Source organism: Anoplopoma fimbria, chromosome 1 (genome assembly GCF_027596085.1).
Source record: "Anoplopoma fimbria isolate UVic2021 breed Golden Eagle Sablefish chromosome 1, Afim_UVic_2022, whole genome shotgun sequence".
Lineage (NCBI taxonomy): Eukaryota > Metazoa > Chordata > Actinopteri > Perciformes > Anoplopomatidae > Anoplopoma > Anoplopoma fimbria.
Window position 1 is genome coordinate 14543745 of NC_072449.1, and position 26536 is coordinate 14570280.

General features: G+C 40.9%; 1 protein-coding gene across 1 annotated transcript; it reads left to right on the forward strand.

Moving 5' to 3' along the window:
- Window positions 1–24893: 24893 nt before the first annotated feature.
- Window positions 24894–26171, forward strand: LOC129092284 (scavenger receptor cysteine-rich type 1 protein M130-like; the record flags this gene model as incomplete). Its single annotated transcript, XM_054600182.1, has 3 exons — window positions 24894–24915; window positions 25490–25824; window positions 25908–26171. Coding segments are annotated over exons 1-3 (621 nt in total), but the record flags the coding sequence as incomplete, so codon positions are not given.
- Window positions 26172–26536: the final 365 nt, after the last annotated feature.

Here is a 26536-nt window from a genome sequence, read left to right on the forward strand (position 1 = left end):
TTCACTTAGCCCCACTCCCGGCTGCTCCTCCGTCAAGCTGTCAAAGTTACAATGGAGCCCACAATGTCACTAACTGCACTCCCTGCATGAATATTATCTAATTTGTGGAAAAACGAAAAAAGCTATTTCAGAGACAGGCAGACAGAAGGGCCGATAAGGTAAGGAAGATACAAATAAAAGCCAAAAGCTACGCATCAGAGAAAAAGTGAACCACCACAACACCTGGTGATACAGACACAAGACAATGAAAATAAGGGATAAGACTTTTCCTGTAAAGCCATTAGGTCTTTATTCACAGATACAATCATTTAAAAAAAAGGTACCATATGTATACATTCAGCATACCATCTGTTAATAGCATAGCATATTACTAACATTTTTTAATGATGTGTGAACCGATGTGTGAACCAGCTCCACAGGTTTTTACATAACGTTTAAGAAACATACATCTTCTTCCAATCTTTCCAGGTAACAAGTATCACTTTTAATCTAATTTTAACACTGACTGACTCAAACTCCACTAAACTAGCCTTAAAATGAAGAAAATCGAAAAGATTGCATGACATTCTGAGGAGCTGAGCCAGATAGTTGTCAGAACCCGCTCAGAACTGGCCGACGCTACGCTGTGATTAGCCAGTATGCGTTGGAGAAGTGGGAAATAACCATGGGTCAATTGGGGCAGCCATTTCGGAATTTATGTCTTCAAAGCAGATCAGCAATGTTATAGCTCTGCAATCAATGACAATAAGGATGGTCACTGTCCTCCGACCAGGCTTGATTCCTAAAGGTCTTTGTAAAGCAGACTTCAGTGAAATGATCAACACATGGTAGTTTTTTGGGCCCAGTTAACTTGTGTTTTTTTCTGGAGCTGAAGATTGAAATAGCTAATGAGAGAGTCATCCCATTCCTTCTTATCTATGTTAATGGTTGCAAATACGCAGTGCAGATCAAATGAGGCGAGCACAATAGCCAATTATATCTGGAGTTCAGTGGCGACTTCGTCTGGCCACTTACTGTAAAAAAAAACTTGAGAGCAAGGAGATAAAGGTTTGCAAGCAGGAGAGGTGATAGAAGTTGTGCTCACTGGGAAAACAGCACACACTCAAAGCATGGTTTTCTCTCCACAGGCTAAAATATTGGTTGCGCAAGCTGAGATATTCTGTTTGTGAGTGATGTGAAAACCATGCAAAAGTAATATGCGTGAGTTGTGTGAGTTTCATGAATGAGTGTGGATCTCATTAGGATTTTACAACATTTATTTGCCTCCATACTGGGCTTTGTGGAATAAGTGCTGAACATGCCCTTGTGTGACATCCTATCACTTCTCAATTAATTTGCTTAACAGTGTGCGCCAATGCTGAAAATGGATGTTTCTACATCAGCCTAATTCATAGTAAGGAGCATTTCTTATGCAGAGCAAATCTTTTTTGAAGAGTGAGTCACAAAAGAGAGTAGAAGCTTTTTCAATAGGAGCCAATTTTTACAAGCTACTTCTCTGATCCCATCTTACAAACTCATTGATTTATGAGCACAGCCAAACCTAAATTATTGACCATTCTTTATCATCATCTCCTTATTTTGCATTAGTAAAAAGTATTTTAGCGAAAAGTCTGCCCTCTAACTGTTGCAGTGTATCACATAATTAAACAGGAGGAAAATAATTCACATGAGCTGACTAATTCATTCTGTATTTTGTTGGTGCTGGTTCTTTGATGATGCCTTTGTAAAATATTTTACATGAGCTCAGTGGCAGAGGGACGTCAGGATGGATCTATGTGTAGGCATCTGTCCTCAGATTGTTTGTCTGTGTCTGTATGTTTTCTTGAATGATGCTTTGATATATAACAAGAAGTAGCAACTGGTGGGATTTATTTATTCTGTCAATACATTTGACTGATGTTTTTAGGGATCACAACACATGACAGTTTTGACAAGCTTTGAAAGCAGGGGAAATAACAGGAAGACATCAACACAGAGACTATAAGAATCAATCAAGGTCATTATAAACGTCAATGATGGAGCCTCAACCCCTCCCCTCCCCTCCTCCTCCTCCTCCTCCCCTGTCTCCCAGTGTTCCCTGATTATGGGTTGTATTCCACGAACGGAGGTGACGTGCGGGGAGGAGCTTCCTACTCCCTGGCAGACTATGGCTCCCTGGGGGCCCAGGCCACTGCTCAAATCCTGCCAAGTGAGCGTGCCAACTCATCCTGCAACTCTCCCACCTCACTACAGCACCACCTGCACAGCCCAGACCCTTTTAAGAGCCCAGGTGTGTATCTCCATGTCTCTGTTCCTCCGACTCATGCATGTAGACTCACAGACAACACATCTCAACAATAAGTTGAGAGAAAGAACGGAGGAGTGTGGTGGTTGATCATAAAGCAGTGAAGCATGAAACCGTGTGCCAGTAAGGGCAACTAGCCTAGAATCTTACTTTCTTACAGTTGCCTTTAGAGTATTCTACATTTTGCACACTTGTTTAACTCTTTTCTAGTCTTATGACCCCTCAAATCATTCACACCAATTCTTACACTGATGGCTCGGTGGCGCCCATCAAGACTCAAACTAACCATTCATACCCATTCATACTCAGGCACGGTGTTTTGGCCAAGGTAACATTGACATAGACTAGCAAAGCCGGGGATCGAACGCCCGATCCTGTTATTTAAGGATGGCCCTGTTCTACCACTGTCTTTGGTTGCAAAAAGAAGTCCAACTGTATGGAACTCTGTGAGAAAATGACTGTACTTCTCTCTTGATTTATTCCGTCAGTAAACACTGTAAACATGAGTTCATGGTCTCATCTCTAGTTTCAAGTCTTCTTCAATACAGCATGTTCATTTAGTAAATTATAGTCCATTTAGAGTCAAACAGACCATAAAGCAGGGTATGCTGTAGTAATCACACTCGCTGTCTCTCATTAGCAAACGTTAGCGTAGCTATATGTTTGTTTGCCAGATGATTGTCCGTCCTCCAACATCGTGGATGTAACCTTTAAACCAGTTGCTGTATTGCTTTGTTTGGATTGTTTTGGGGATCCTTACAGGCTTATCGGCCCACGTTTGGTTGTTTGGACCATTTCACCGAAGCTAGCCGGTTTCCAGTAGATTCCTTTCCACCCCATTCTCAGGTTCCCTCCCTGGACATCATGGAAGAGTATATCGTCATGGGGGCATGCTTATGTGATTGGTTGAAAATGGAGACATCTGATTGGCTACAGATAATGCCCTGTTCAAAAAATGCATTTCTGAATCAAGCGACATCAGGGGAGTTTAAAACAAAAGTATGACAAGCAGTTTCTAAATGCAGACCCAACAATTGGTATATAAATGTATCAGCATCAAAATATGTTTTTGATGAAGATTTCATATCCTTTTAAATACATTTATTTTTGGATTTCTATTACATTTATTAAAAACAAGAAATGTTTGAAAAATAGCAGTGAATCTTGTATTTTTTTGTGGATTTTGTTAACATTTATATATAAGACAGAAAACTGATCATGCTGCTCAGAGGAATCACAATGACCAGCTTGTCTGCTGGCTTCACAGAGTCTCTCCATGTCAGCCCTGCTTATTACGGAGCTAAACAGTGAACATAGGTTTCTTTAATTGTATGGTGCGTTTAAGCTCTACTCAGTTAAAATTTGTATTGGGAAGGGAAATTATAACTATCTCATGATTAATGTCTATATCAAGGGTTGCATGGTTATGTGTGGGGTACTGTATCCTAACAGCAAGAGGGGCCCAGGTCTGATCCTGGGATGGTAGGCCCTTCTGTGTGGAGTCTGCTTTTTCTCCCTGTGTCAGCGTGGGTTCTCTCCGGGTTCTCCAGCTTCCTCCCACAGTCCAAAGGCTTTGTGTTTGTGTGACCGCCACCTCAGACATACTCTGATAGGGTTTTCACATGTTCTTTACAAAATGAACTCTTCCAGAGCATTGCATATGATCTCTATCCCTAAAGTATACTGTCTGTCCTATATATAGTGCAAGACAGGCCTCTGACATATCAAACTAGCCAGGAAACACAATATGGGGGGTGGTCTGCACTTTCTCTCCTCTACAATAACAGTTAAGGGATTCCATGGAAAGGTGCCTCATCCCCTCAGTCTTTTAGCATACTTTACCCAGGACACACTGTGTAATTGTCTTCTTGTCAGACAGGCAAGGTCCAATACCCCAAGCACTTTGGAGAAGATAATCAGCATCATATACTTAAAAGAGGTTTGGGAAGGACCAGAGAGACTTAAGGAAGAGAAGGGGCTGTGGGTGTAGTGGAGTGTAGAGTCTCTCCTAGTGACAGGTGTTGATTAGATGAGGGCTGTTGTGCCCAATCCCCCTGTGCAATTTCTGCCATTCATGAGCTGTCTGGCAGTCATAGCACAGTGCAAAGCACAGAATGTCGATGAGACAGTAAAGGTGAGAAGAAATGGCTGACTAAAACAGTGCACACAAAGGTAGTTGCACATTTCTTCCTTTGTTCATTTTAGCTAATCTTTATTCTGTATAGTTATGTTGTATTCTTTATCAATAAATTCCATGGCAAGCCAATGTCCGACCTTTTCTTCCTCTCTTTGTCCATGCAGACTGTTCTCATACAGTTTGAGGCTATACCAAACCAAACCAAATGAATGCGCTGAAATTCGTAGATATCACACAAAATCATTTGTATGTTATTTATGTAATCATGAACAAGGAATGTGAGGACTTACTTTTTTGTAAAATATCATGAGGAAACGTTGGTCTGTTGCACTCAGCCCAAAGCCCATTGTTTCCTACTGAAGACGTGATGCTTTAAAAACTGCAAATATATACTTTCTTTTGTTCGAAGTAAAATGGCGCCGCGCGAGTGGCTGCCTCTTACAGCAGCTCCTGCTCACCTGTGAGCTTTTTCCTTTAAATTGTGTTTTTTTTGTTACTTTCTGTTACTTCTTTTACTTATTTAATTTTTGTAAACATTTTTGCACTATGGCAGCGAGACACGTAGACTTTCACGTGGTCTACCTGCAGTTTTCTGCACTTTTCACCTCCGTGCCCGGAGTCTCAGCCCGCAGCCATGGCCCCCATTGTTTACAGCAGGGGTCAGCTGTTAGCGCTCCGGGACACAGCGCTGCTGCTGCCGGAGGAGAGACCCGAGGTTCCCCGTGAGCTGAGGAGGAGGAGACGGGGATGCCGTGCTGGGGCAGAACGTCGCGCCAGGAGGAGACGTTTTAAACCCGTCCTCCCCTCCATCATCATGGGAAACGTACGGTCTCTCCCCAACAAGATGGACGAGCTATCAGCACTGACTCGGGGAATACCGGGAGTGTAGCGTCATGGTGTTCACGGAGACATGGCTCACGGAGCTGACTCCGGACACCAACGCTGCACTGGACGGGTTCCGCATCATACGGGCAGACAGGACAGTGGAGAGCGGTAAGAGGAAGGGAGGAGGTCTGGCAGTGTTTGTGAATGATAGATGGTGTAACTCTGGGCACATCACTGTCAAAGAGCAGACCTGTACAGAGGACATTGAGCTGTTGGCCGTTAGCATGAGGCCGGTATATTTACCGAGGGAATTCTCGCATTTTATCACAATAGCTGCGTATATTCCCCCCTCTGCTAACGGAGAAGCGGCCTGTGACGTCATACACTCGGCGATAAGCAGGCTGCTGACACAACATCCCAATGCCCTCCTCCTCCTCTCTGGTGACTTTAACCATGCCCCTCCGTCCTCCACTCTGCCCACCTTCACCCAGTACTTCACCTGCCCCACCAGAGACAACAGAACCCTGGACCTGCTGTATGCCAACACCAAGGAGGCATACACCTCATCACCCCTCCCTCCCCTGGGAAGATCTGACCACAACCTGGTGCACCTCCGGCCTGTGTACAAACCTCTTGTGCACAGGCAGCCAGCTGTGACCCGCACAGTCCGATGGTCCGATGAAGCCGAGGAGGCTCTTAAGGACTGCTTTGACTCGACTGTGTGGGAAGTGTTCAGTGATGCCCATGGGGAGGACATCGAGGGTCTCACAGACACCATAACGGACTACATAAACTTTTGTGTGGAGAACACCGTACCCACAAGGACTGTACGGTGTTTTTCCAACAGCAAACCCTGGATCAATCCTGAGATAAAGACCCTCCTCAAGGAGAAGAAGAGGGTCTTTAGATCAGGAAACAAGGAGGAGCTGAGGACTGTGCAGAGGGAGCTGAGGAGGAAGATCAGGGAAGGGAAAAATGTCTACAGGACGAAGATGGAGGATCAGCTGCAGCAGAACAACATCAGCGGAGTCTGGAAGAGCCTCAAGGCCATGTCTGGCCACAAGGGGCCCAACCAACAGCCTGTGGGGGACCAACAGTGGGTGAATGATCTGAACTCATTCTTTAACAGATTTGATCAGCCACCCACCCCTCCCCCCACCCAGACCTCCCTGCCGCTGCAGCCCCCATCGTCTGCACCCCCTGTGGATTACCCCCTCCCCTCTTCTTCCTCCTCCTCCACCCCCTTTTCCACAACACTCGGCTCCCCTCCACACTCCTCAAACACTGCACACCTCCAACACCCCACCCCCACCCAAACAACCTACAGCACACAGCCCCCTTCCCCCAACTTGTCCCTCTCAATTAACCAGGTGAGAAAAGAACTGAAGAGAATAAAGGTGAGAAAAGCCACGGGTCCGGACGGCATCAGCTCAAGGCTCCTCAGATCCTGCGCAGACCAGCTGTGCAGGATAGTGGAGCACATATTTAACTTGAGCTTGAAGCTGGGGAGGGTACCACAGCTATGGAAGACGTCCTGTGTGGTACCAGTCCCAAAGACCCCGGGGGCCAAGGACTTCAGCAGCTTCAGGCCGGTGGCTTTAACATCCCACCTGATGAAGACCCTGGAGCGGCTGGTCCTTGTGCACCTCCGCCCCCTGGTGATCTCATCTTTGGACCCTCTTCAGTTCGCCTACCAATCTGGCATCGGGGTGGATGACGCTGTCATCTACCTGCTACAAAGATGCCTTTCTCACCTGGAAAAGGCTGGAAGCACTGTGAGAGTCATGTTCTTCGACTTCTCCAGTGCCTTCAACACCATCCAGCCTTTGCTTCTGAGGGACAAGCTGGAGCAGACCGGGGTGGACCACCACCTCACTGCGTGGATACTGGACTACCTCACCAACCGTCCACAGTATGTGAGGATAAGGGAGTGTGAGTCAGATCGGGTGTCCTGCAGCACGGGGGCCCCACAAGGAACCATTCTGGCTCCATTCCTCTTCTCCATCTACACATCGGACTTCAAATATAACTCTGCTGCCTGCCACCTGCAGAAGTTCTCTGACGACTCTGCAATCGTCGGCCTCATCTCCGCCGGCGATGAGAGGGAATACAGAGAACTGAACCAGGACTTCATAGGATGGTGCCGCCGGGGTAAACACTGTCCTCCGGAACCAGTGAACATCCAGGGACAGGACATTGAGATTGTGCAATCTTATAAGTACCTGGGTGTTCACTTGAACAATAAACTGGACTGGACTAATCACACAAATGCACTTTATAAAAAGGGTCAGAGCAGACTCTATCTGCTGAGGAGACTGATGTCCTTTGGAGTGCAGGGAGCACTCCTGAGGACCTTTTTTAACTCTGTGGTGGCATCAGCCATTTTTTATGCAGTGGTCTGCTGGAGCAGCAGCATCTCAGCAGCCGACAAGAAGAGACTGAACAAGCTTGTCAGGAAGGCCAGCAGTGTGCTGGGGTGTCCACTGGATACGGTGGAGGTGGTGGGAGACAGGAGGATGATGGCCAAGCTGTCATCCCTGATGAACAACACCTCACCGGCTGCTTCACCCCCGGTGTGTGAAGGAGAGGTACCGCAGGTCCTTCCTTCCTGCTGCTGTCAGGCTGCACAACCAGCTCTGCTCCCAGCAGACCACATGACACATGACAATAAAAACACTGTGCAATAATAGTTAACATAGTTTTTTTCTGTCTGTAAATATTATATTTCAGTTGTGTTTTTCTACTGTTTTTGTTGCTTATTTATAATACTTGTTTTTTATTTTTTATTTTTTATCTTGTCTTTCTTTGCTATGTCTCTTGTGTGCACTATCCTCTATGCTGCTGTAAGCCTGCAAATTTCCCCGCTGCGGGACTAATAAAGGATTATCTTATCTTATCTTATCTTATCTTATCTTTTTAATTAAAGCTCAGAAATGATTGATTCATTGTTGGTTTTGTTTTGTTCTTGGAATTTGGTGACGATAAGAGGGACATATAATATTGCCTGCTTTATCCTTTAATCACGCCGTCCTCACACACACTAATTGGCAATTTATACATCGTTGAGCCCCCCACTCCAGTTTGAAGTTAACAACAGCAGTCAGGGAATTAACTATGGTCAAATGTTGGCTAACGCTATATTTACTAAAGTAGAAAAGGGGTATTTTAGTGTTACCTGTGAACAAACATTTAGTAGAGTAACAAATCCCCCAAAAAGTCTTTAGTCTTTAAAATATCTATACACGAGGTAGAACAAAACACAACTATGTTTTTTCATCACTTTAATATGTGTAGATTAAAATGGATGGTTGTATTAGAATAATTCACTTGTATTTTACTTTTAGTGGTTGATGTTTTGATCCCCCTCAAAAGAAAAACAGAAAACACTGAAAATGTATGTTTCTCCAAAAGGGCAGCGTCTGCCTTATGACAGGTATCTGTGGAAATTATGATCAGAATGTCTCCAAATTTGGACTGGATGTTCACAGAGAGTTATTGCATACAGCAAAGAACATTTTGTAATACCTTTATAGATCTTTGAAATGTGTATACTTAAACACATATGCATTATATGCCGAAATTGAATAGGGCATTAACAATCCTAAAAGTATGTATAAAGTAAGAAGAGCAATCACCAAAAATGTAAGTTATAAGTTCCAAATATTTTTAAATTCATAAAAGTAGTTTTTTGACTATTCACTTAATCCTCTGATGTCAGCAGCACCTAAGAGGGAATGATTGCAGCCAGCACTTCAAACTAACACATACAATGGGGCCTTAACTAACTTACCCTCAATAGTCCTTCTCAAAACAAATCCTGTCCACACACGGACAAATTAAAAAATATATATCCGTCCAGAACAAAATGCAAAAATACAATTGAAGTGCTCACACAGCCAGGTTAGACCATAAACACACACACACACACACACACACACACACACACACACACACACACACACACACACACACACACACACCGGAAATTAGGTCTGTGTTGTGAGAGTGTTGCATTGGATAATGTAGCAGTGAACTTCATAGTGCAGTGTCAACTTTCATTTCTGATTGACAGTTGACAGGGCGGCTGTGGCTCAGTGGAGAGCAGGGTCGTCCTCCAATCAGAGGATCGGCGGTTCGATCTGGCTCCGGCAGTCCATGTCGATGTGTCCTTGGGCAAGACACTTAACCCCAAATTGCTCCCGCAGGCTGTTCCTGCGCTGTATGTATGTGTATGAATGTTAGTTAGAGTCCTGATGTGCAGGTGACACCTTACATGGTAGCTCCTGTCATCAGTGTATGAATGGGTGTGAATGGGTGAATGATTATTAATGTAAAAGCGCTTTGAGTGGTCGGAAGACTAGAAAAGCGCAATACAAGTACAGTCCATTTACCATTTACAGTTGTGTTATGATTTCTCAGGCTAATTTGTCTCCTGGCTCTTCCTCATCAGGAACCAACTCAGCCCGGCCTGGAGCCTTTACTGGCGCCAACAGTCCTGACCCTGTAGCTGACCTCTATGGAACTGCTAGTCAGGACTCAGGTGTGGGCAACTACATCACTGCCACCAGCCCTCAGACAGGCTCTGTCTTCAGCCACAGCATTGCTGTGAGTATATTATATATATATATATATATATATATATATATATATATATATATATATATATATATACAGCGGGTAAAATAAGTATTGAACACGTCACCATTTTTCTCAGTAATCATATTTCTAAAGGTGCTATTGACATGAAATTTTCACCAGATGTCGCTAACAACCCAAATAATCCATACATACAAAGAAAACCAAACAAATAAGTTCAGAAATTAAGTTATGTGTAATAAAATGGAATGACACAGGGAAAAAGTATTGAACACATGAAGAAAGGGAGGTGCAAAAAGGCCTGGAAAGCCAAGACACCAGCTGAAATCTATCAGTAATTAGAAAGCAATCCTGCCCCTTGTCAGTGCAAATTAATATCAGCTGGTTCAGTCCCAACTGATGGCCTATAAAAAGGTATCTCATTACCAAGGTGTCACACAAGAAACATCTCATGATGGGTAAAAGCAAAGAGCTCTCTCAAGACCTTCGCAACCTTATTGTTGCAAAACATACTGCTGGCATTGGTTACAGAAGGATTTCTAAACTTCTGAATGTTCCAGTGAGCACTGTTTGGGCCATAATCCAGAAGTGGAAAGAACATCATTTCACCATAAATCGGCCACGACCAGGTGCTCCTCGCACGATTTCTGACAGAGGAGTGAAAAGAATTATCAGAAGAGATGTCCAAGAGCCAAGGACCACTTGTGGAGAGCTTCAGAAAGACCTGGAATTAGCAGGTACAATTGTTTCAAAGAAAATAATAAATAATGCACTCAACCACCGTGGCCTGTATGCACGCTCACCACGCAAGACTCCATTGCTGAAGAAAAAGCATGTTGAAGCTCGTTTAAAGTTTGCTGCACAACATTTAGGCAAGCCTGTGAAATAGTGGGAGAATATATTCTGGTCAGATGACACCAAAATTGAACTCTTTGGATGCCATAATACGTGTTTGGAGGTCAAATGGCACTGCACATCACCCCAAAAACACCATACCAACAGTGAAGTTTGGAGGTGGGAACATCATGGTGTGGGGCTGTTTTTCAGCATACAGCACGGGCAAACTTCATATAATTGAAGGAAGGATGAATGGAAAAATGTACCGAGACAATCTTGATTAAAATCTTCTGCCATCTACCAGGATGATGAAGATGAAACGAGGGTGGACATTTCAGCAAGACAATGATCCCAAACACACAGCCAAGGAAACTCTGAATTGGTTTCAGAGAAAGAAAATAAAGCTGCTAGAATGGCCCAGCCAATCACCTGACTTGAATCCAATAGAAAATCTATGGAAAGAACTAAAGATCAGAGTTCATAGAAAAGGCCAACGGAACCTTCTGTCACAGTTCGTCTTCCATACTCCCTGTCACTCTGTCTCATTCACCTTAGCTCTCTCCGTCTGGAATGACGCTGCCTGTAGCTCGAAATGTAATCCACACTGGACAAGGAAGGAGCGACAGTTGTCAGAGTCCCCAGAAAACCGCTCGGGTCGAGAGAGGCAAGGCGCTGGAGCAAACGGCGGAGGCAAGGCAGCAGGAGGAGCAGGACTGACGATCGGAGCTGGGTCGGGGGTCGGAACTGCAGCCAACGCAGGAGCAGCAGCGCCAAGAGTCCGGAGGTGCGCAACCAGCTGCTGAATCTGGTCAGACAGCTGGCCAACCTGGGCACCGACCGCAGTCTGCAAATCATCATGGCGTGCGGACAACTCCTTAACTCCCAGGCCAATAGCGGTGAGTTCCTCATCATGGTGTTGAATGTGAGCCCTCTGGGCTTGGAGTGCTGCACGCACAGAATCAGAGTCGGCTGAGTCCATGGTGATGATTCCAGACGGAGAGAGCTAAGGTGAATGAGACAGAGTGACAGGGAATATGGAAGACGAACTGTGACACCTTCAAGATTTGAAGACTGTGTGGAAGAATGGGCCAAAATCACACCTGATCAATGCATGCAACTAGTTTCTCCATACAGGAGGCATTACCAACAAAGGCTTTTGTACAAAGTATTAAATACATTTCAGTAAGCGTGTTCAATACTTTTTCCCTGTCATTCCATTTTATTACATATAACTTAATTTCTGAACTTATTTGTTTGGTTTTCTTTGTATGTATGGATTACTTGCGTTGTTACCGACATCTGGTGAAAATTGCATGTCAATAGCACCTTTAGAAATATATTTACTGAGAAAAATGGTGACGTGTTCAATACTTATTTTACCCGCTGTATATATATATAGTCTATTTTTTCATAACCATAATCAGCATCATCATCCACCTCATATAATCGCTTCACTAACTCCTTGTCACTAAACTCATTCCTTACTCTCATTGTTTTTATTTCACCACTGATGAGAAAGAACAATGCGAGATAGAAAGAAGTCAGGTGACGATCATTTGGATTGTCCAACTCTTCTGCTTGGAGTGGTTGTGCTGCTTTAAAATGCATGCTAACCTTCTAACAACTCACAATGACATGTCTTGATTGTTGATAAAGGGGTTATGTTAAAATCTTAGGTTCAATGATCCCTTTGTGATTACTTGCCAACATTTTCCATTGTTCTATTGTTCACACACTAGTCTCTTTGCTGTTTTATGTCTAACTGTGACTTTGCATGGCATTTCATCACCTCTCTGGTATGTCATTTCTGTTCCTATGTCTGTCACGTCAAGGTCAGGAATTCACATACAAATGTCCCTTCTATCATTCTTAAAACAAGTATTTCTCAAACTGATTGTGGTCTGTAGTCCATATTTTAAGATATAATCTATTTAGCTGGGATTGCTAGAAGGCCCCTGCATGTAAAAGTATTAGTTTGTAAAAGACTGTAGTTAGCTCTAAGTTTCCTCATGCCCATTCATGCCTGGTCAGCTGATGACCACAGCTGCTTGTGAAAAAGTTAGGTAGGCAGATGAAAGCTGGGAAACCAAACTAAAATACAGAATCAATTTTGCTTTTTGATCTTCTATCCAACTCAGAATGGAAACAAGGCCTTTTCTGTGTTTGACCACCTGCTTTTCGGTGCACATTTCTATGATCTACATATCTTCTGTAGTGTGCTGCATACACCAAAAAAGCTAAATTCACACCAAGTTTCTCTTTTATTTATCCACTCATTCATCTGCATTACTGTATATTTACCAACTTCCAATGTGAAGGGTGCACACTTGTTGGTAGCTTTAGGCTGGAGCCTATCTCTGAATATTGGGCTAGATTTAGATTTCGAGGGAAAAAAAATCTGGACAGGTCACCAGGTGAACGCAGAGATTATACATATAGACAGATTACCTTTCACACTCAAAATCACACCAAGTGGCAATTCAGAGTATTCAGTTCTCGTTACACGCATGGAATTGGCCTGTGGAAGGAAACCAGAGCACCCAGAAGAAACCTACGCACACACAGGGAGAACATTCCCCAGCCGGCCAGTTGATTTGAACCAAGCCCTACTGTCCCTGCACCCTGTCGTACGTACATCTATATCAGATTATTATGTTTAAGCTCGCAACAAAAAGATCCAGTCGATTTGATGATACTGTGCAAACACAAGGGTAGGTCAGTGAACTGGAAACTCTAAATAGCCCACTGGTGTCAATGTGTGTGAATGTGTTCTTCTAAAACTCCTAAAGATTGGAATTGTTATGTCACTAGTGGTTGGAGATAATGGGTGGATGGATGGAGGGTATGTATTGATGTATGGATGGATAATTTTCATTCAAGTAACAAAGCAAGGCTGGTGGTAATATATATTTTTATCATTGTCAACAAATCCTATGTGAAAACCAACAATTTTTGGGTCTGTCTCAATATTTGCTCCTTTCCCTTCCCTGTCTGTGGCTCTCGGTGTGAAGCCCACTGATTTCTATTTTAGACAGAAATCTTAAAAACAGCTGAAAGAATAAACAGTTAAATGTTTTTAAGAAGCTCAATAACTTATTAACACATCTGGCGGCCGGTGGTGCTCTATGGCACAAAGGAAGAGGATATCAGGCTTTGGATGAACACAAAATACTTGTGAGTTATGTTGGTTTTTAATTTTGAATGGGAATTGTTAACAGAAAGAAACATATTGAATCACCTTCCTTTTCCTTTAACAAAAATAAAATTGCAGAGGTGGAATCATTTTACATTTTGATATATGGAAGTCATAGTTATGAAAACATTCCTTACATTTTTGACACCTCTTTGGTGAATGCAACACACTTCTGTACATCTGTGCATTATTACTGTTTTGCACGTCATGTGATTTTTGATCATTTGATAAATATGTGTTAGCATGAATGTGATAAGCCTCACTAGTAGATCATAGGCTTTAAGTGTAGAAATGTCCCCAAAGTAAATTATATATGAAACAAAAACAAAGATCTAAACAATCTGTATGACGATCAGTTTAATTTATAAACTATGACCTTTAAAAAAAAGACTTTTGTAATTGTAAGCCGTTTAAGTTGAAACATGTATGCACTATGAACAACAAACATTAAAACATTGAAAATCATGTATTTCAAACCAGACGCCCAACATATATTGAATCAATTACAAAAACATAGAAAAACAATTTTGGATAAATGCATTTTAATTAAAAAATGACATTTAGCAATTAGATTGGGGCTAACATACAAGCTTGTTGTCAAGTATCTTGTTATCACTAGTTATTAATTGCTAAGCATGCTTCAGAGTCATGAAATGTCCACTGTTATCTCACAGAAATATGTGAAATGTGCACAATCTCTTAACAGCACATTCAATGAGGGTGGAACGTAATGTTTAAAATTCCGTGCCGCCATCACATTAACAAATTCGCATTAGGTTTAAGCAACAAAACTATTTGGTTACAGGAAAGCCAAGATCATGGTTTCAGCTAAATGAATCCTTTCATGCTGGCATCACAGCCTATGAATAAACTTCACTCACCAGCTGCTCACTACTTGTTGCCTTTTGCCCAAAAATCATACTGACACAGTTACTTATTGTACATTATAGGGTCCATTGATTGCGACAGCTTTTACAAATGGATACCATTGAAAGCTTACAGGTGACTGGTTCCCATCTCATTTGAGGTATTATGTTCTATTTCTATATTACCTACCTGCCCATACACATTTATTTTGTTCTTGTATCCCTTTTACACGTGTTCTTTTCCATTTCTGCTCCTATCATACTTATTGAGGACACTGTTCCTCAATAAGACATCACAGCTATTCAGAGGGTTTGCGCCAGCACAGCTGTATAGTATTGTCACAGAAACGGCAAGCCCTTTCAAAAGGATAAAAGAAGTAAAAAAAATTCACTATACCTGGATTCTTTCTGAGAAATCCTTTCATTGTCAACCAGGGTTTGACTTTTGCATGCATACTTTAAAAAAAGGTTTACAAGAAACCCTTTTTCCTTCAAACTCTGCTTTACTTCAATGATTGTTGCTTTCTGACATTCGCCCAGTTAGTTTACAATTCTAGAAGGAAGGACATGGGATAGTGATTATCATCACTGTGGTTCTTTTTCACCTTTTACATAATCAATTCAATTCAATTTTATTTGTATAAACCAATATCACAAATCTTGCTTCAGAGGGCTATATAATCTATACATCATACGACATCCTCTGTCCTTCAGTCTTGAAATTACTGCCTTTTTGTGTGTGTGTCAAATAACTATAAAGGGAGCTATAACACATATACATACATACATATACATATATATATATATATATATATATATATATACATATATATATATATATATATATATATATATATATATACACAGCCTGTCAACCCCACTCACGAGAGTTTTACTCCAAGTACTTCCTGGTTCCCAAGAAAAGAAGAGATTTCTGATCCATTTTGGATTCCTACATCCTTAACATCAGTGCCCAACTGTGTCCATTCCCGCATTCGTCATGGCCTTGGAGCCGGGTTAGGTTGAGCCTGACAATTGGTTTACCACCAATAACTTAAAGGTGCATGCTTGAGTTATTGAGAAATGTTGTAATCACATGGTTTATTCATAAGAGTGCACTCCTTATATACACACATATATTAGGTATTTCACTGACATTTATACCACATATCTATAGGGATCTCTCTCTCTCTCTCTCTCTCTCTCTCTCTCTCTCTCATCCCTATAATCTGGCAATTGAAGTAAAGACATGACCAGTCATATTGTCACTTAGAGACAAAAACATCTGAAAGCTGAAACCTACAGATACATTGTGATGTTGTGTGTCTGTGCTGCCATCAGAATACTTCAGGAGTCTGCAGGAATCCAAACCAGAGTCTGTAATCTGTTTCTGTGTGCAGGTGATGCCTTCCAGCACTAACCACTACAGCATCCACGCAGTGAGCCAGAGCGGAGGTGGCCCCAGATGACGACAGTGTATGATCGGTATCCTTGTCAAGAGATTTGCTGGTTTAGATTGAACTTTCTCTTTTCTTGGTTTAAAGTGCTTTTTTTTATATAATGAACCATTCTTTTTTAAGTATTTAGGCCTAATTATTTCATACGTAAATTTTCTTTTGATCCGCCCATAAAAAAGCAATGTATATGTCACCTTTGTGTGTGTGTGTGTGTGTGTCTGTGTGTCTGTGTGTGTGTGTCTGTGTGTCTACTGAGACACTGTGACTTACTTGACTTTTTTATCTTTGAGTGATTGAGAGGTTGTCAGTTTGCACATACAAAGACATCTGATGTGAACCAACTTGGCTCAGTGGACACATTATTGGTTTGTATATAAAAAAACAAACAAACACGAGAAACCAATAACACCTAATAGCTTTGGTTCTAGCGATGTCATGACTACATGTACCTATTTTTGGCAATAAGAGGACTACAATATTTTCAAAGTCCTGTTTTATATATATTTTGCTGTCTAGAGAAAGTGGTATAAAAAGTTGTCCAATTCAATAAGATGTGTTTAAATGTAAATTGTGTTCCAGTCAATACAGTGGTCTAGAGAGGGACAGACATATTTTTGTGATAGTCCATGAGGCCAAAAGCCACATAGATGGATGGGAAGACATCAACTGTCTCACAAAAGTACCATCCATCGCACACTGCCTGAGGAAAAGATAAACTCATTGGAGATCATGCACTGCTGGTTCGCGCCGTACATGCTGTGCTTTCCAACTGTGGCTTCTTTGATTCCAGCATCAGTCTACATGATGTGCTATAGTGTGCTCAGTAAGAAAAAGACGACACAAGGTTGTTGTTGTTGTTGTTGTCTGTGGAGACACGCAGCTCTCATTATTCTGTGTAACTGCGACTCTGGAGCTCTGTAGCATGAAAAGAAATCAATCCAAAGCACACTTTATAGTTCCTATCAGTTGTGGCCTCATACTTCACAAGGACCATGTTTGTTTGATAAACTGTAATTGTCTTTACAATGTCTGGCATCACACAAAAGGCAATATTTCTAGTTTCATTTTTTGAAACTAGAAGGAGGAAGACATGCAGCAGACGAGTGTTGCTTATTACCTCAGTCCTACGTGTTTTGTAATGATTACCAGAGGACTTATTTGAAAACATGACAGGCTAACAAAGTAAAGTTCTGGCACTGGTGTTAGAGGAAAAAGCTGCGAGTTGATTTGATTTGCACATTTGTTGGCTCTTTGAAGACTTTTATTTATAACTCAATTCTGTCAGCCTAACATTAAAATGTCTGTTTATAAATGTTGACAGTAGCCAGATAGCTTGCATAGCACTGGTTGCATACCTGTGTTACAGAAAAATGTAAGGGAAAAAAAGAATGTTATCAATAATTTAATGTATATAGGAATTTGCTCTTACTAAAGAATCAATCTTTCTTTAAAGTTTGAAATGGTTTATGAATTGATAGATTCAACTGTTTTCTTCTCCTCTGTGCTAATACAAATATTTTACAAATAACTTTTACAAACTATGGGAAGCTGATTGCTGGACTGTTTTTAAAATGGGGCGTAAAGTAATAATCAAATAATCCCCAAAGTTGTGTTTGTTGTTAATTAAAAAGAGGAACATGTATGTTCCCTGGTATGATTTAGATTTCTAAGAAGGATTTGTATTCATATTTTTGTGACTGTTAATGAGTATATGAATAATATCTATATAACTAACAATAATGATATTATGTACTGTATGTCAGTTATCTCTCCATTCGCTGCCGTCCTCTAACAATAACCCTCAGTTGATCCTTAATGTATTTCTGTAATGTAAAGAAAATACCTTATCTAGGAGTGCTGTTTTTGATACCAGTGTAGTGGTTTATACACAGATTTGTTAGCCTTTAAACTGTCTCTCCTCTCACTCTTTATAGTAAATAGTGATATATGTTCCGTAGTTGCAATAGATTCTATTAGCTTGTACTCATTTGATGATTTAGGACCAGTAAGGATAGAACTTTCAAATTTTTCTATCTGGGAAAAAAAAGCTTACATTGATTTCACTTGTATTTAGATTTTTCTGTCCTGTGCTGCTCTCACATGGTTTCAGAGAACCAAAGCTCTCATTGATCATGGTTGAGGAGGAGTTGCTGTAACTTCTCGTAAACAAAGCATTAATTGGAACCCCACCCTTGAATGTTATAATACGGGGGTTGCCATACTACCTTAAATGCCAATACTAGATATGCAAAGCACTTTGATTATGATTATGATTTGATTTAAGTTGATAAATGAAAATAACAGAATTACTATTCTAAATATAATTAATCTGAACTCTATCGTTTTATATTTGTACTCTTGAAATATCCTATGGTATTCATTTTTGAATAGTGGTTTTATTTTCACTTATTAAGCAAATTTAGTTTGAACTCATCAACACCCTAAATGCTTTTTTAAAGTTTACTCTTGAATCATGGAAACAGCTCATACTTTAATCAATGTTAGATTGCCAATCACTAAAGCTTGTTATCCAGTTGCCTGCTGATCAGAACACAATTTGTCAAATTTTAATTAAAATACATACAAGCTTGTAATGACTGTAGGTGGTGGACTTGCAGCACTACAAAGTTAACTTGAGGGACCTGAATAAAATGGCTAATATCTCCTCCACATGCATACCTTAGTTTTTCCATAACATATCTGTTAATATGTCAAATGTTGGCTTTGCACTTGCTGGATGATGGATGGACACAGTTCAGCCTACAAATTGTGTTCATATTCCACAATCCTTTGCCACTTTGCATTAGCAGGTAATGTCTTTTGGGGGACACATAAAGCCATAATAGAGAGGTCAAGTGAAGTAAGACCAATTTTATTCATATATATAGTTAGCTGGTTCTCCCTTTGGTCCCCGTTTGGTTCAGCTTGACCTCCCTCTGTGGAGTTTGTTGACCTTTGATAAAATCACACAGCTTTACTTTTGGCTGCTAGAGGGCATTTACACTTGAATGTAAACATATCTGTTTTTTAGGTTCTTGCTTGGGAGGACAATCTGAACAGACTGGTCAAAGTGGCCTGACAGGATCGTTTTTAGGTAGTGAATAGAATTAGAAATCAGAAAGTCACCGCTTTCTTTCCTACTACAGCATCACTCAGTGTAGCTAGAAGCATCTGTGTATATTTATGTGGGTTGTTCTTTACTTTTCACAGCTTTGAACATCACTTAAGACCTCATGCAAGAAATATTTTGGTATTCTTAAATATATTAAAATAAATTAAATTCAGCACACACTCCTAACTTCAGATAACTGTGTAAATGACCAGCATAAACATGATAAATGACACCTGCGTGTACATAAGCAAGTGTTGTATTGTTGAACAATAGCATTAATATCCTGTTTACATGTAAGGTGATACCATTAGGCTGTATGAATATATTTAGAAAGATATTAGCCTATAATTCAAACCGGATAGTGTCAACATAATTATGAAGCCTCATTTATATGGGTTCTCAAACTCGAAATTGCTTCAAAGTGATGTAATATTCAATGCATTTGCAAAAATCTTGAGCTTTGATAACAGCAGACGAATGAAGAATCATACTATAATGCACACACATCTAGCTTCAGAGCAATCCCTGTTTAGTTGAACATGGCTCAGCTGAGTTCATGAGTACATTGCCTGTTCTTGGCCTATAGCATGCCTAATGTTAGACCTGAGATTTAAAGAGCTCACAGTGGTGCAGCACTGTGCCTTTATTAACAATGGTGAGGGAGTTTATTGTCAGGTGTTACAACCTTACTGAATCTAAACCTGCCTAAACCACTTTGGTATTCAAGTGGTGTTAAAGTATGAGCTGTTTGCCCTTTCAAGTAGCTGATCCACTTCCACATCTTCTCATGCAGTTACACCTTCATTGCTTCTGATTGTTTGGATTTGATCTCGTAGCACACACTTTAAGGTAGCATGGCTCTGTTGTTGCTGTACTTCACTGTAATATTGACAGCAGTTCACAGCTAATGAATGTTGTACATTTTGCTAGACAAGTTGTTCATTGGATTACTGTTGACTAGTGAAAAAATAGAGAAAACACAACATATGAACTGGAGGGTTTTGGAGTTTGTATTGTGAGTGTACTACTGTATCCTCTTAAACTTGAATCTTGAGGCAAGTGCTAGGTAATGGCCAACCGCAAATCTCGTCCCTGAAACAAAGCTAATGCCTAATAGTAACTGGGTAAACTCATGTCCACACAGATGAAAAGGGTTGTGCGTGTGTTTTTAAAACCAAAACTCCCTGCTAACGTTTTCTGATGAAGCAGGTGAAATGATTCTGAAACAAAAGTATAAGGTACAAACACAAATTTATTGAAAGCGTTTCATGGCACAACTCAAGTCTCATGTCTTTAGAAGTGGTGCAGACATGTGTCTCTTCGTGTAGCAGTAGAAGCTTGTCCTTCATCTGGAAGTCTCTGATTGCCTTGTCCTTTCCTACCACTTGGTTTTAGTATTAACAGACTTTTCATCATGAGATCTGACTGAATGGACCGACTGTCTGAAAACATGTTTCAGGTGTTCTTGTGTGGCTAGCTCAAGCTTTGTTGTAAAAAGAATTCAAAAACAGGAAGAAAAAAACAGAAAATTGAGAAAGGAAAAGAAAGGAAAAAGTGGATGGGGGTCTCTCACATCCAAGATGTGGAAAGTATAATTTTATATTTGTATTTTCAAATAACGATAATAAAAGATGTTTGTAAAAGGTTTCCATCCTCTACTCTGGTCAATAATTCATGTGTTCAAGATATGAAATAAAGCTGTTTTCAATCGGTTCAACTTGTGTTTTTACTGCTGAACAACATGGAATCCACAGAAACATGGTACCTGGAAGTTTTGATTCCTATTTATGAAATGAATATTTAAAAAGAACACATGCACACAAAACATCACAATAAGGTTACTTGTAACAGTATGATTACCACAAACCGAACAAATGGATTATTTACCTTAAAAATAAGGTAAGGTGAATAGGGTTAAAAAAAAAAAAAACTTATAGATATCACCAGGAAACTTTCAAGAATTAATTCAAGCAAATAGGTAAATCTCAACTCCCTTTTTACTTAGAAAGTGCTCTTAAAAATCAGACTACGACTATGGTTTAAAAAGTTACATCTTTTCAATACCAGTCTCTGTGCAGCCCTCCTCAGTACATAAGCATTACAGAAACAAAACATTACCTCTGCACTGTAATCCACAATGTAATCCACAAAAATAAGAAGTTCACAGAGCATCTCTCAGACAGGGCACTGAATGTCTTTTTACATTGCATGGATTAGTCTTGCTTTAACTCTTTAAGTCACTGTATCTCCCGACAGAACAACACCACAGTTGATGTTCAGCTCATTGATGACAACAGAGCAGCTAATAATGGTAATGAGAGCAACAAGCTAGCAGACTCAGTGTTCCATCCGCACACAATGAGTGTGTGAAACTCGGCCCTCGTGAAACACGGATCAGAGGAGAGGAGAGAGGATAAAAGGTAAATGTGTGACGGACAGTAAATGACAGCAAAACACAGCTGAGACTCACACTGAGCTGAAATGAAACTGCATCGATGCAGAGTCATCCACGTCTGCATCGGTATGCATCTTAGATTTTTAGAAATGTCCACACCTATAGTTGACGAACAGAAAAAGATCAATGAGGACCTGAGCAATTATGAATTCACATCTGTGAAGTTACATAATGTTAATCCTCAAATTTAGACTTATTTACACACATTTTTATGAGGCAGAATCACAAGCTAGAACTCCATTAAGAAATGAAAATGGAGCTTAAACATTTTAAAAACTGTTTTTCCAGTTAAAAGCAGTGTAGAATGTAAAAGATCAATCATAAAAAAGAATTTGTTCTTGATCTTAACAAAGCCTAGACTGTCTTCTAAACATACATACTTACATGCAACCTATTATTATAATCTCAGCCAGGATAATCTTGTGATCGCTTGTGTATGTGTGTCGGTGAGTGAGTGAGTTTGCATCTCTGTGTCTGTCCACTAGTCTCTCATTCTGCTGCAGCAACGTGCATTATATTCTGGGTGTCTAGTTCTGTCTTCAAGGTTCAAATTTTCATCATTTACTGTCATTATAGAACACAGGGATACACTACGAGATTTAGGTGTAGCCCATTTCAACACAACAAACACATGACAATCAAAACAAAACAAAAACAGGAGTACATTCCTGTAGTGCATTTTTTTTATTTGCATTGTAAGGAATGTAAACAGCAGCAACACAAATAATTATCTGGGCACATAATATGGCTGATGTCTTCACAAAAAAAAGGTTGTCCATAGTGTTTGAGCACCAAGCATCATGATGAAAACACAAAGTCCACCATCCGCTCATCCCACCGGAGTCCTGCTCTCTGTCCTGCTGTCTGCCAGTCAACTGAACCTTGATCCGGGATGAACGATGGATCCAGGTCTCTGTGAAGATGTGGGCTCAACAGTCACCGACAGCCTGCTGATTTCATCCATATTATTTTTCTGCGAACGAACATCAGACAGCCAGGAGTATGCTTGGTAGTAGATTAGCCTCAGGTCCTACATTACATTACATTACAGTCATTTAGCAGACGCTTTTATCCAGCGACTTACAATCAGTAGCTCAAAGCTTATATTACATATCATTACATATCATTCACCCATTCACACACTGATGACAGGGCTACCATGCAAGGTGCCACCTGCCCATCAGACTCCAACTAACATTCATACAACATCCAGTCCACACCGATGGCAAAGCCTTCGGGAGCAACTTGGTTAAGTGTCTTGCACAAGGACACATCGACATGGACTGCCGAAGCCGGCTATCGAACCGCCGATTGGAGAACTACCCTGCTCTCCACTGCGCCACAGCTAGCTAGGTTAGCTTAGCTTCCATCTCAGCTCTCATTCCTCTCCTCCCTTGGGCAGTTTGTGGCGTTTTGTCAAGCCAGTCTGGCTGGTTTGTCGGTCGTGGGCAGTGATCGTCTCAAAGTCCACTGCACTTAATCCAATCCACACGCTTCCTTTACTGATATTGATGAATGTATTTCTTCATGTGCTATTAATGGTAAACACGAAAAAATCAACAAATTATGACCCAAATGTAGCAAAATTCATGGGAACTACCGGCTGTATGTACACGCCGCCGTTGCCATAGCAACCCCTGAGGTTGTTACAGGGGTTCCACAGCAAAAAGACAAATCATGCAAGAGACGGGATGCCATTGCTAGCTGCTAAGCTAAAGTACAGTAGCTAGTGTTAGCAGAAATTAACAACAAGTCGCTAACAGGGAGAGAGTTATGAGTGTTTGAGCAAAACTAGTAGAAGTTTGAATGTCAACGAGCAATTAGCTGCTCGTAATAAAGAATATCACACAAATATCTGGGTTTAGCTGGAGCTGCAAAAGTACGCTTTTTCAGAAAACAAATATGCTGGCAACAGGAAGTGAGAAAATACGCATCTCTTAGCAGGTCAGCCTGTCGCTCATTACTGTAGCCTGTTAACAGTTATCTCAAGATTAATGAGGGTCGTCAACAGTCTGTTTGAAAGACAGCCTGTTAACGTTCATCTCCAGAATAAAAAGCTGTTTGAAAGACGGAACCACTGCAAAGCAGCCGGCCCAGACTCTGCTTCTCCCTCCACCTTGAAGCACTGTGCTGATCAGCTGTCTCTGGTATTTTGACATTTAACACCTCACTGGAGACATGCCACACAAAAGCCTTCTTTAAAACCTACCTAACCATCCCCCTCCCAAAATATTATATAGTAATATAAGATATGAAATACACATGATAAGTCATAGTAACATGTAGCCACGATATGAAACTTAGGACATTGCTGATTCCAACAGAGCCGTGAGGTTCACACGTTAGGTCATGAGGCTCAGTTTGAAACTCTGTGGAAGTCTCTCCCTCTTCTTCTTTCACCTCCTCCAACTCAACACAAGGTCCTTTGCTTTGTTTAGCCACTTGTTCTTCAGGTCATCTTACTTTGGAAGTCACGTCTGGGTCTGGCCCCGACATACATAGGAGAAATGTTGACCCCGTATGAGCCAGCTCGCAGCCTTAGATCCTCAGGTGGGGCCCTTCTGGTTGTTCCAAAGTCGAAATATGTGATCTCGTCGTTTTATTGGTTCATTTTCATTTGGTCTTGGTATTTTATCTTATATTTGTTTACTATATTTTACCATTATCACTTGATTTTATTTATTTTATTTATTTTATTTATTTTATTTATTTTATTTATTTTATTTATTTTATTTATTTTATTTATTTTGTTTGTTTATTTGTTTATTTGATTGTCACTTGTTATTTCATTTTGTTTCTTATGCACTGTCTTGCTGGCTGGTCTGTCAAAGCACTTTGTAAACCTTGTTTTTAAAAGGTGCTATATAAATAAAGTTATTATTATTATTATTATTATTAGAGACCTGTCAATCAATGTGGAAGCCCCACCCTAGCATTCCCTGCTTTATCGTGTATTTGACTCTAAATGGACTATAATTTACTAAATTAACATCATGCTGTATTGAAGAAGACTTGAAACTAGAGATCAAGACCACAAACATATGTTAACAATGTTTACTGAGGGATAAATCAAGAGAGAAGTAGAGTCATTTTCTCATGGACTTCTATACAACCAGAGGAGTCACCCCCTGATGGACATTAGAGAGAATGCAGGTATAGGACTCTTAAGATTGGCTTTACTCTCAGAACTGGAGGTTGACACCTGGACAGTACCCAGAATGCACCATCAATCCAAAGCTTTAATATGATTTATTGTTGGTTGGCTGTTCAAATTGTTAAAGTGTTGTTAATAGTAGCCTACATGTAAAAGTGTTTTTGTGTTTAGTGATGAATTAGATGAACTTACCCCTCTTAATGTTTGTGTGAGCGGAGCGTGCACAAGGGAACGACAACAGATCATTCATGTCATGATTCCATTTTTGGGTCAGATTGGGCACCACTGGTCTAGCGCTAGTGTCTGACCAAGTTATTTTAGTTCATTACCATTATGATCCATTCAACTAATGTCATCTGTACTTATGAAAACATAGCACTGTATGTTACCAACAAATATTTTTGAATGGTATGTTTTGTATTATTAATAATATTGGTTATTATTATTATTATTATTATTATTATTATTATTATTATTGACTTATTGTCTTTTTTTAATTGCACCTCTGAATCTATTTATTTTGTGTCTGTTGATTTTTTTCTCTCTCTCTTTCATCTTCTATCATCTCTCCAGACTCTGTCAGGCTGGTGAATGGGACTAGTCTGTGCTCAGGCAGACTGGAGGTGAAGTCTAAGCACTCTAACCATTCTAACCAGTGGTGGTCCTCAGTGTGTGAAGATGACTTTGACCAGCAGGATGCAGAGGTGGTCTGTAGGGAGCTTGGTTGTGGGGCTCCTTCAGTCCTTCAGGGGGTGCTCTATGGAGAAGTGGAGGCTCCAATGTGGACCAAAGAGTTCCAGTGTGGAGGCCATGAGTCTGCTCTCCTGGACTGTAGAAGCTCAGGCTCAGATAGAAACACCTGCTCACCTGGCAAAGCTGTTGGACTCACTTGCTCAGGTAGAAGAGGAGCTGCAGCTTTGATCTGGTTCATTTCTGTTCTACTGAACCTCACTTTGTTCTTTTACTGAAGACTCTCTTGTTTCTTGTCAAGTTGGTGGGAGGAGACAGTCGCTGTGCAGGAATACTGGAGGTGAAACAAGGAGACTGGAAACCAGTACATGGCTATGGCTGGACCCTGAAGGAAGTATCTGTTGCCTGTAGAGAGCTGGACTGTGGCTCTGCTGTTTCTGTAGGACAGAGAGAGGAGTCCTCATCCAGATCTGTGTGGTTGATCTACTCTGACTGTGTTCAGTCTGGATCTGCTCTGAGGGAGTGTTTAACATGGTATTCCTCTTCCTCCATCCAGTATCTCACCTGCTCAGGTAAGCCCATCAGTGACATCATCTATGTGCCGATCTAATTCCTATGTCTGGGTCCAATCCCTCCTTAGCTACATACTATGAATTTGTATATAAACCACTCTCTGATGTGGCTTTATCCCTTCATGAGCCTTCACCTGTCACTTCCTCATTAGGTGAAGCATTAGATTCCCCTTTGTCAGCTTTCAAACGTGACTTTTCTGCATGTTTAACTCCACTGGCTCAGCACCTGGTACAGCTGAAGTGGAGACATGTTTCTTCATCAAGTTCAAGGCACATCTTCTGAGGAGTGGATACTTGTGTTCCATCAGTTGGTCCCATAACTCTTCATTCATGCCAGGTGTTTCCCTTGATTTGATCT